The sequence below is a fragment of the Fistularia commersonii genome, chromosome 3, assembly GCF_037954325.1.
Source record: "Fistularia commersonii isolate RoL2024-O1a breed Wild chromosome 3, RoL_Fcom_v1.0, whole genome shotgun sequence".
Taxonomy (NCBI): domain Eukaryota; kingdom Metazoa; phylum Chordata; class Actinopteri; order Syngnathiformes; family Fistulariidae; genus Fistularia; species Fistularia commersonii.
In genome coordinates this window covers 3,511,941-3,523,958 of record NC_141286.1, presented here as the reverse complement: position 1 = coordinate 3,523,958, position 12,018 = coordinate 3,511,941, and the positions used below count along the sequence as shown (strand labels likewise).

At 38.7% G+C, this 12,018-nt stretch overlaps 1 protein-coding gene across 1 annotated transcript; it reads right to left on the bottom strand.

Annotated features, from left to right (window-relative positions):
• Window positions 1-6,960: 6,960 nt before the first annotated feature.
• Window positions 6,961-11,739, bottom strand: LOC147235248 (uncharacterized). Its single transcript, XM_086141530.1, has 4 exons — window positions 11,474-11,739; window positions 10,593-10,814; window positions 9,044-10,229; window positions 6,961-8,231 (listed from the first exon to the last, which is right to left on the bottom strand). Exons 2-4 carry the CDS (start codon window positions 10,729-10,731, stop codon window positions 8,045-8,047), a joined length of 1,512 nt encoding a protein of 503 aa, XP_085997656.1. The 5' UTR covers window positions 10,732-10,814; window positions 11,474-11,739; the 3' UTR covers window positions 6,961-8,044.
• Between the last annotated feature and the right edge of the window lie 279 nt (window positions 11,740-12,018).

The window sequence follows — 12,018 nt, the reverse complement described above, 5'->3', positions numbered from 1 at the left end:
TTTCTGTCTTTTGTTCCTTTAGAATCTTATCGGCAGCAGATCTAAAGCGTAGCGCGTGCGTTTTGTCGTGTCATCCCCGCAAGAACTGCTATCAAGAAGCTCTTGATATCAAAAAGTGAAAATGTAGGTCAACGCATTGATTGAGGGGAAATAAAAACATATATGTAGTCAGGCTTAGAGCTTAAGATCCACTCCACCTCCCCCATCCTCCCCCAAATTATTACACGGGGGTATTTTCAGAAGACCTTTTTCTCCTGTGCCACCTGTCACCAAGGTAACAGCAAAGAAGCAGCAAAAGTAACCATCAATCTTGTGTACCATGATCAATATTATCCATATACATATACATATATGTATAAATATATAATACATATATATATATATATATATATATATATATATATATATAATACCTAAACCAGTGCTGAAATAGCAAGGGTAGTAGCAAGGATGGTTATGTGTATAAATATATATACATACATGGAGTATATGTGTGTGTATATGTATATGTATATATGTATACATATATACATATGTATATATGTATACACACACACACACACACACACATATATATATATATATATATATGTAATACCCAAAACACTGCTGGAGTAGCAAGAATAGTAGCAAGGATGAGCTTTTTTATATATAAATATACATGTATACCATATATACGTGGATATACTTATATATACACATACATTCAGTATATTTGTGTTATACCAACATCAAATATATATATATACACACACACACATATATATATATATATATATATATATATATATATATATATATGATAAGCACATTCTTGTTGCCTCTACATTTTGCTATTGTTTTTGCTACTTCAGTACTGTTTGGGGTATTTACACTACCTGTTATAGACAAAAACAGAAATTGTTTTGTTTGGTTTGGTTTGTTTTTGCCAAGATGTAAATATCACAGCAGCGTAAAGAAGATAGATGGCAGGTATATATTTTATTATAGTTGGCTACATGATACTAAATGGCTTGAAAAAACAAATTTCATTCACCACCATCTTCATCCTTACACTGATTTCCACAGTCTATCAGAGACACAACCAAGAAATGACTGGCTTGTGCAATAACTTAACTGAACTGTTTTTTACATATTGTGAATGTCAACTACGGCTGGATCCTTCTGGTGTCCCAACATCGGTTCTGTTTGCGTCTGTAAATAAAACTGAATGCAGGAACTGCAAGGCAGTGATGCAACTGTTCATAAGCTAAACTTCTAAATTACAAATGTTCTACGTGAATAAAGAATCAGCTGTGAAACGCTGGATCCTTTTATTTCAAGCGCTGATATCCCCTTGATTTTATACAACCTTGGTTTAACTAACTGGGCTAACTGTCTGCTAAACACAACCTGAGGGTATTTGTTAGCTTTTAACACAGTACCAGGCAATAACCTGCAAGAATTCAAGCTCCTTCTGAAAATAATATAGAATTAACACAAAAGGGTAAAACAAAACTACAAAAGAAGATGCTTTTTGATGAATTTTGATGTATTTTGATGAATACTTCTTGTATACTGAATGTATTCATATCATAAGGGTTCAATATAAAGTATGATTCATATCCTAAACCAAGGGAACGGGAAAAAATATCAAGTTGGCGGTTATATAAATCTTCTCTTGCAGCAATTGAGCTGAATCTTCCAAGTTGAGGAGAAAGACAATCGTTTCTCATTTAAAGTTGTTTCATCCTTCCTCCTCTTCCTCTTCATCCTCACCCTTAAAAATCTTATGGCGTGCAACTGATCCTTCTTCCTGTTGCTTGCTGCAGGTATTTCCATGAAGGCTTGCTCATTATTCATATTAAATGTGGCTTTTGCAGTGTTTTTCCACATCTTGATGTTTACTTTATTAAGGTATCATCACCAGCAGTAACAAACTTATTTCACTAAAGCTACTTTAAACATATGTGTTTTTGATGTATATCCTGAAGTATTTCACTTTGCTAAAAGTTGTGAGAACAACCCCAGGAGGTGCTTACTTCTTTTTTTTTCTACAAGGGCATGTATCTGCTGTGTTAATCACGTGCTCTCAAGAACCATTGCTGTATCATCTGCCCACTTGAATGCAAACATTCTCCGTTGTAACACAGCAAATCAATTTGTATTGTACGAAAGCCGCAATAAAACAAACAAACTGCCAGGCGATTCAACAAACCGCATTATCGTCCCTGCTTCTAATGTCATTTACCAGCATCCCCGCACGTCCCGGCCGCCATAACGTTCACAGAGGTGGGAAAACGCTCTGCTATCTACGGTTTGCAGACTACGTAGCAAATTAGCTGTTCAGCTACAGAACACAGCAGTGCAAGCGGTGAGGTTCACGTCCGGTGAGGCACTGACTGATGTGCCTCATGATCACTCAGCACAAGAAACTAGTACCACGCATACAGTTGTTGGCAGAAAAAAAAAACTGTGCATTTGAAATGTAGTTCATGTAGCAAAAGATTTTAAACATTTTAATAGCGATATACAGAGAGACACCAATGCAGTCTTGCGCAGAGTGCAGAGTACTTCCCTCATTGCCCAATCTATGTTGAGGCTCAACAGTCCGCTGCCTCACGGCATGTCTCTTCTCAGTATTTCAACAGTAAATGTGAAAATCCAGCCATTTTGAATAAAACAATCTAAAACTGGTGAAGTTAAATGAAAAATGCCCCTATCGTGCAAATCGCTGATGAATATAACCATTTATTCTTTTTTTCATTTTACATTTCTTTCCAAGATTGGCAAGTGAGGCACGGCCTCTCCTGCCTCCCCTGACTGCACGTCACCGGAACAGAGTAAGCGAAACGCAAGACGGATATGCCCCTGCAGCTGCTCTCAATCAATTTTTTAGGATCCCACCAATGGCAGGTAATCATCGCAGCCGCACCCCTTAAACTTGTGTCAGTCAAACAAAGGCATGTGCTGTTAGTGACACAAAACACACCCCTATAGCTGCGTTCGTCCCAAATGGAGGACAGCTGTCAGTCTGTCTATAAAAACACGACTACTGTGTGTTATCAATCAAACGATATGCACACACACCCCTGCAGCTGCTGCCAAACCTCACATCACCATACTTTCTGTCGGCCATCAATCAACTTAAACACATTCTTACAGCTGCTCTTAATCCAAATATTCACTGACTGGCTACTTAGCCAGCTATCACTTTGAACTCCTGCTAGGTAATGCATTTTAAATGCACTTGAATATTTTGTTTTTTTGAAGAATCTAGTGTGTCAAACTCAAGGCCTGCGGTCCAAATGTGGCCCACCATTTCATTTCATGTGGCCCGCGAGAACGTCTTAAAAGGTCTGATTGTCTTAAAATAACGCATGCATTGACCATAAACTATATTTCCCACAATTCATACCACTCATGTTAGTCATTAGACTGCTGTGTTTCCACATCTATGCCGTTTTCAACAAGTGGAATTGAGAAATGATCCCTAAATGTCCAGGAAGAGTAAACGATGCAGATGGAAGGCTGTTTCAAGAAAGATGGGAATGTAAAATTTGGAATTATTGAGTTATTTAACATTAAGGAGTATACTGTTACTGTTACTATTATGTTGATGTGGCCTTCAGTGATAATGAGAAGATGCACCCCTGATCTGGAGACCACAAAAGGTGGCTATAAACAGAATTCCAAGCATATTTGGATATTTTCACAGATATTTTTGCAGGAAATTGGGCACAAAATGCCAAAAAAAGACATAATCAGGTTGTATTTTGGAGGCCAAAATACAAGCAGTTACATGTAAGTGATATGTTGTTAATATGACACGGTTGTCTGAGAGTTCAATCTCTGGCCGTTTTTCGGGAGCACGCTCCCAACAAGGGGAGTTCACATAATTCCCCAAAAAGGCATTTGTTGTTTATTCTCCAACAATTCTGTTTATCCTATTTTCTCTCTGGAATTTCCGATATTGCAGCTTGTTAGTGTTATTTGCTGTCTTAGAGGACAAGGAGATACTTGAAAAAATAAAAAAAACAACTTGTCAAGATAAGACAAATTGTTTTTATCGTGCTTATTCACTCATGAATTCTTGCATGGCTGACTTCATTATCTTTGGTTGCATTTATATAATTCTTAGTTCACACAGCAAACACATTATTACCACTGCTTGACGTTTTCAAGTGCCGATGCGTGTCGAACTGTTTTGACAGAATAATAAGTCTCTCTCTTTTTATTTGTATGTTTAATTATGTATTTGTTTTCTGACCAAGTATCCTAAACAGAGGGCTTCTTGGCACTGCATCAGGAGCTTATTAAGAGCTGGCAATAAGAAGGAAAAAAATATATATACATCATTTTAATAGCAGGAGACATGTGAAAATCTGAAAAAGTATATAGAAATATTAATTCTTGAAAACGTTATATGTTATATATAATGTAATATGTTTTAAAGTACGACACAAAACATAGAAAAATGGCCAGTTAAGCCCTAATATTACTTAACGAGGAAACCAAAGTTTTAAATTGCATTTTTCATGCCGTCAAGCAAAAGTGAAATTAAATATTTTTATAAGTTGTGATCACATGAAATATGAAGGACATATTCAGTTGAGATTTTCACTGATGTTGTAGTTCACGGGTAGCGTTTGAGTGTAGCATTCAGTGTGTGTGTGTGTGTGTGTGTGTGTGTGTGTGTGAGCTACAGTTCAGTGCAGTTAGTTTCTGAATGTAGAGCGACATCTCGTGGTAAAGAAACATCATCACACTGCACTGTATCTCCATGACTGTTCCACAAACTCATATACAGGTATTTGTACGTGACTTCTTTCATTTTATTTTTCTATCTTACTTTATTTTACTGATTTTAAATGAGAGAATCAATGGTTTGATGGCCCTATGCGGTCCTGCGGTTGCCTGGCAACGGGTCCAGGGTGGGATTGGCTCCAACTGTGTGTGGGACAAGCTGTAAAGAGAATAGATGAATTAATCATTATCAAAATCATCATATTTTTTCTGATTAGACTGAGGTAACATTATTATTATTCAGCAGCTCTTGGGAGTTGATGCTTCCAGTTAGTTTCATAGTGTATTTAATGCAGCATTGAAGAGTCAAAGTACATTTACATGTGTATTGTAGATGTGCCACAATTATGGTTCGATCTCTATCTAATAACTATAATTTAGCCATATAATCAGATAATGTTACTTTTTCTAAATGATTTGATGTCTTTCATAACTACAACAAAATTTTCATGGAAAAACAAATTGTGGTAAGGTAATTATCTGTATTTTTTTATTTCTGTTCATCTCATTTTACTTTATCTCAGTCTATTTCTTTACTTCCTCGTTCAATGAGCATTCGTTGATCGTTGAGTCAATCATCTCCTGGATATTTATTATTTATTATGATTTATTATTTCTAATTCTCAAGTGAGATGAGACAAGAAATCTATATTTTCACATTTTTACAATTAGGCATGTTGAAAAATTTGCATGGAGGCGTTTATGTTCAAATCCTTGTTCATGACCATAAAACATCTATTTTTCATCCTATTGACCTATTTCTCTTTCTATAAATACAGTGTGTGGGCTTTAAAAATATAATTAGACAATATTGATAATATTCATTTATCCCATTTCTTTAGATTGAGGCCACTCCAAACACCAAAGTTGCTAGTAATTACACCTGAAGCTACTTTAAGATAAAGACACTGCAACAACATATTTGAAAGAAACAGTGTACGATGTTTCTGAGAAGCACTCTTAAAATTCAATTAATATAGATTATGACACTGTTGTTATAAAAATTGATGACCAAAATTCCAGAAATTGCAATTAAGAAGTGTTTGCCGCAAATTTTTTTTTTTTCCATTTCCTCCATTATCAATTATCAACAGTAGCCACGAGTTGTATATAAACTGTGTTTAATGCAGTGCAAATACAATTATTCTGTTGAAATGCAGTATTCACCTCATTTCCTGATGAATTTTCATCTTCACAAATTTGTGAGGTCTCTTAAATTGGAATATTCCTGCTCATGATCTAATATATATTTCTGGTGATATTTTTCTAAATCTCAAAATATTCTATTCCTTTATTCCTTATTGTTCATCTGACATTACTGGTAATAGGATAAAGAAGAGCGGAAAATACTAGTACTGTACCAGAAGGCGATTTAACGAACCATTTTTAATCAATAGAATGTTAACAGAATGTTATCCAACAGTGGGAATCCTGTCAAAAAAATCCATATTGGTGACAGTGTTTAACACTCCAATTTTTTTCAAAACAAATAGCAAACATTAAGGAGAGTGAACAAGCACATCTAATGACGCTCACTGTCAACCCTCTACTTTTATATTCTGATAGTTCACTTGCATCTCTCGCCTCTTCCTGCAAGTATTGTGTGATATTGCCTCATGCACTTGAAAGGCTGCTAGGAGAGATACCAAGAGATTTCACACACAGTCAGACGCGCACATATGCGCACACACACACACACACACGCACACCCGACATGAGTTGGGAGATGAGATAGGCAACTTATGCTATCTGTTGACTGCTGGAGCTTGATATCACTTCCCTCAGCCCCAGGGATGAAGGAGGAAATGAGTCCCAAACTTAAGTGTGACACAATAAACTGCCTAAGTATTTTTTACCCATAGGTGGCTTATAGAAGTACAAATTGGGAAACATTAAGAACGCCGGTTTGTTTTGTGGCAGAGCGATCGAATGTCAAACGCGGTCGCGGATGTGCTGCCTCCTTGTGGTGAGTACCGGGCAATGCATTGACAGCATTGCCGCCTGCAAAAACGTCTGAATTTAGCAGAATTGTTGGCCAAGAAACAAGGTGAAGAGCAGGCTTATTCAGAACCTCTTTATCTCTTAATGCCCCTGCTGTGTGTTCGGTTCCAGGCGATGAAATGAATACACTCAATAGAAACGACATGCAGCGAAAAACAGTCCAAAGGCAGAGAATGAATGATACATAACATGACAGGTTTATTTGGCTGTAATTCACCTGATGCATCATTTCCTGACATTTGACATTGACTGATAAAAGGACCTGAATTTCAGATACATCAAATTGAAAACAAAATTTACGGTGAAATCGTACCGTTACTCAACAACGATTTATTATTGTTGTGTCGACAAGGTGATTGTTTGTCCGCAAGATACAGCCGAGCGAGAAAGGGAGGGAAGGAAAGGATAATAAAAAAAAGCCAGTGACTGATTGTGTCTCTCAGCGCAAAAAAACAAACAAAACCTGAGTATGAATCACACCGGCGAAGGAGAACTAAGAGGAAAAGTCGCCAGCTGATGAGGAGAATCGATGCAAAGGGCATCTTGAAGCCATGCAGTTAACAGAATAATGCCTTCAAATAACACTCGCACATGCTTTTCCAAAATCAAACATGCATTGTATCTCAATGTGTTAAAGAGGTGTAAATACGCGACAGTTTAGCAATACAAACTCTCTAAATCATGAATATTTTTAGCGCATGTTATTCAGCAATCCCTTTTATTTGTTTTTAAGTTGATAAATGAACATTATTGAGTAAAAATAAAAAAATATTAAATAAAATATATATTTAGTGTGGATCTGCCTTGATGCCAGCCCGCGTTATGTGTCACAAAAACCACAAGCAAATTCAATCACTACTACCGATTCATCTTTTAGAAACCATCAGTCTTCACAAGGCTGTGAGTGCAGTTCGGATCACAGTGGTCACGGACGAGTTCCTCTTAAAGCCACCTCACTAAGGCTTGTCAAAGTTTTGTCACCTTTTTTTTTTTTTTTTTTCTCTTAGCTTCTCCCTTTCATTTTTCTAAGGAGGATGTGTTTTAGTTCGCGTTCCATTTTGCATTTTTGGAAACAATTATATATGATATATATATAATTGTGTTTTCTTTTTGTTTTTTTTTTTCTTTAGATATAAAAGTACTACCAAACTCATGCAACTACCATTTCAATTTTGTGGGGAACAAAAAAAAAAACCTGTTGGTGTTTTTCTCTCGGTGCTGGTCGGGAGGTTTGGATAGTGAGGTCAGCGTGGGCGTTTTAGGCACTGCCGTCTTGTTTGAGCCTTTGACTGCGAGCCTTGTAGACCTCGATGAGTAAATCTTTGACGTATTGGATTTCTCGCTCCACCGACTCCGCCTTGTCTCGGAGCTCCCGGTTCTGCCCCTCGAGGCCATGCAGCTCCTCTTCCAGCGAATCCAGCTCCGCCCTCTTACGCAGCCTGTACCTGCGGACGACGGGAAACATTGGTGTTCATTCATGGTGCGACCGTTGTGACCTTTGTGCTGCGGCACACATACAACCCTACTTTTAATTGCAAAGTAAATGATTAATCAAGCTGTCTTAGTTTTCTCTCCATTTACATACACTATTACAAACACTCAAACACACACACACAGACACACACACACACACACACACACACACCGTCTGGCCAGACTTTTAGGAATTGGCCGGCAGTGAGGGACTTTCCAAATCCATCCGAGACTCAGCAGGACATTTAAAGCTCTCTGCCAGCTGCTTTATGTAACACAACACGAACTTTAATCAGCTATCAACAGAAAACTTTTTCATACTTTCTGGTCCACATTTACCTGCAAAATTAAGAGATGCACTTTCCTTAAATTACAGCTCGGTGATAGGAAATTAAAATTGAATTCACAACACTGAGAAGTTGTTTTTTTTTTTTTTTGACTGGAATATCACAACTGCTAGATTTGAGTCACTAAGCTAAAAAAAAAAAAATACAAAAAGAAATTGGCCAGTATCTGCTATGACGTAAATGTGCAGGACATGTATCAAGAAATGTGAGAGAATTTGGATCAATTTTCCATATTTCCAAGTTCTTGAAATGACATACTTCCATATTTTAAAGATTTTTTTTACGAATGTTTAAAAATAAAACTCTGAATTCTGTCACGCTTTTCGATTTTCAAAGAAAGAGTTGAGACACCACGTAATACACATAAGCCCTGACTGACAGCAACATCGACATTTGTTTACACATCTGTTCTGAGCACCACAGTGACCGATGTTTACCTGTGAGCAGCAGTTTTGTTCTGGTCTCTCTTCTTTTGCTTCCTCTCTCCACTGCCCACGTCCAGAGAAGCGGCGCCCCCCACTACCAGAGACGGCTTGACAGAGCAGGGCTCGTCCTTTAGCCTTTGGGTGGGGCGATGAATGGGGGCGCCCAGCAGCGGCCCCTCGCCCTCCCCTCTGGACAGACATTCGTAGCTTTGGTCCGCAAGGCATTCTGGATAGAGGTAGTGGCCGTGTTGGGGCTCTACGGATTGTGCTTGTGACGGCTGGTCTAGGTCACCTATAAAGCTATGGTAAGGCTCTGTGTTGGCCATGGATTGGTGGAAGTAGCCGTCAGCGGCCACCATTGTCTCTTGGGGAACACTCCCAGAAAGTCCTCCATCTTTGCTGCAGTGCAAGACCTCGAGCCCTGTGCTGTCGTAACTTACATTGACCTTCACGTTGTGCATCAGCTGTCCTTCACGCTTGTGGTGGCCGTCGTACGAGCCACCCAGGCAAAAACTTCGCGCAATCTCTTCGCTGCAAAACATTCCTTCCGAGAAACAATAGCTCTCCTCTTCCTTCAACGATAAAGCACATTCTCTCACCTTCTTCACGCTGCCGAGGCTGTTCTTGCTCACCGTCTTCAACGTCGAGTAGTGGTTCACAGACAACTCTGCGCTTCCTGAGTAACTTCCCCTGGAACCCCACGTATCAAGTCCAACTTCCTCTCCGACTTTCTCACTGATCAGCCTTCGCCCACTGTTGTGATGGTAGCGGTGGTGGTAGTTGTAAGGAGCCGGTCGTGCAATTTTGGTTCGGCCGATGGGACCGCCACAGAAGCTGGCCAGGTCCAGTTCCCCTGTTGCCAAGGTAACAACCACAGGGCTGGTTTCTGATTGGCTGGTCCCATACGAGCCATAGGGTAACTGGTAATAAGACTGGGAGCCCATGGCTTGGGCACCTTTGTCACATTTTGAGGATTTTTCCAACTTGTTTGCCGTGGACGTGGACTCGGAACGGAAGTAGTCCTCCAACTGGGCCAGCTCCTCCTGCAGTAAAGAGGTCATGACCTCCAGGTCCGAGGGCACCTTGACATCATGTTCTAACGGCGAGGGCGGAAGGGATGAGCTTGGAGAAGACTCGCTTGTTGACACAAATGAAGACAAATCAACTTTTTCCGTCATCCAATCTGAGTGACCATCACCTATAGAAAAGCGAAAAATAATGAAAATCAGCAATGCCATCCATTTTTCTTTCATCAGATTATGGAATGGAATAAGCGAAATAAAAATGGCACATTCAGGAGAAAAAAAAAATGGAACATGAGCTTGGGATGTGATGTGAAAAAAAACGAAAAAAAAAAAAACAAAACAAAAAAGTTCAAATTAAACAGTAACTCCAATAAAATCCAACAACTAACCGATCATCTGAAAATGATTGAACAGCATCGTCTGCATTCGATAAATATCCACTTAGCTGTACTCACTGTACGACATTAGCCCCGTGCTGCACTGCGGCTCCGACCTCGGGATGTGGAAAAATAAAAAAGCATCTTCGCAAAACTCACCAATTAAGTGTTGCCGTTCCGATGACTCCGCCCCCGTCCCGGGCTGTGATTGGCTATAGCTAGCCTGTCGGAGAGGGAAAGCGTTGAGCTCGCCTGTGGAAATGGGAGGAATTTTCTTGCAAAGGATCGATGCCGCCATTATGTCGTCTGCTTCGATTAAATTGTTCAAAAGCACAATATGTGCACTGGCTGCAAGAAAGAGTTGTGGAAACACCTAGAGACCTGAAAAACACAAAAACAAAGACATTTTACACATTTTTAAATTTCACCTGTTAAATTGTCAATTACAACGTAAACTTCATAAATAAGAATTGTGACAGGTATGGGGTTGTTCTTCGGAATATTCAATATTGTATTCTTCAATAACAACTTTTTTTTAAATATATTTTATTTTACTTTGAAATTGTCTTGGCTAAAGTTCAACTTCCTGTCCGCTCAAATGACAACCTGTCATTGAAAGCAATGGCGTTATTCATACAAAACATGCAAAACGGCTTTTATTTTTTTGAAAAAATAAAAAAAATATTAGAAACAGTAACAAATAACAAAACAATAAATATTACAGTGACTTTCCCAGTAGTTGAATATAAATGTGTAATACTTTAAATGATCCCAAGGAAACACATTCACAAGATTCAAGACGACGTTTCTATTCAAAAGACAAATAAAAGGCGGAGACATTTTAGTGATAACTTATGAATACAACCACGTGGAATTATTAATAAATAGAAAATAGTTGGAAAGAACTTGTTTGCACACGGAAAAATGGTAATATTGAAATAAATACATAACGGTGATATAAAAGCAACAATAAAAGAGAAAAGGATTCTCGGAAGTTTACTCTTATCTTCCACAGCATAAACAAAAGTACTTTTACTCACCCCATAGTTTCTGAGTAGTGCAGATACAAAAGTGCGCCGCAGAAGCAAAGCACACGGAGCTTTTACGGTGAGACGGAAAGACGGCGACGAATTTAAAAAGCCATGTTTTCCCTTAAGGAAGTCGGGGACTCTTCGAGAAGCTCTATTTCGACGAACAACACTTGGACGACACAAAGTTTTTAAATCCGCTACTTCTACAACTCCTAATGGCCGGACCTGATCACCGAAGACGGGATTCATGCGCAGTTTACAGAGTTCGGCCGGCTGTTACGTCATGGACCTGGGGACTTTCCCGTTATCCCGAACACAGCTGCTCCCATGCCCTGCTTTATTTTTACTCTCCCCCAGCTTTTTTTTTTTTCCTCGACTTTTTTTTTAACGTATAACCATCTCATTCTAACTTATCTTATTAAAAAACCAACAAAAAAAAACAGGTGAGGTATAAAATCCACTTTAAAAATCCCTCATGCTAGCATCAGAGAGCGACCGTTTCAAAAGAAAAACTGCAGGTAAAGTGCTTAATTCGATTTTTTTTGGGTGTAAAT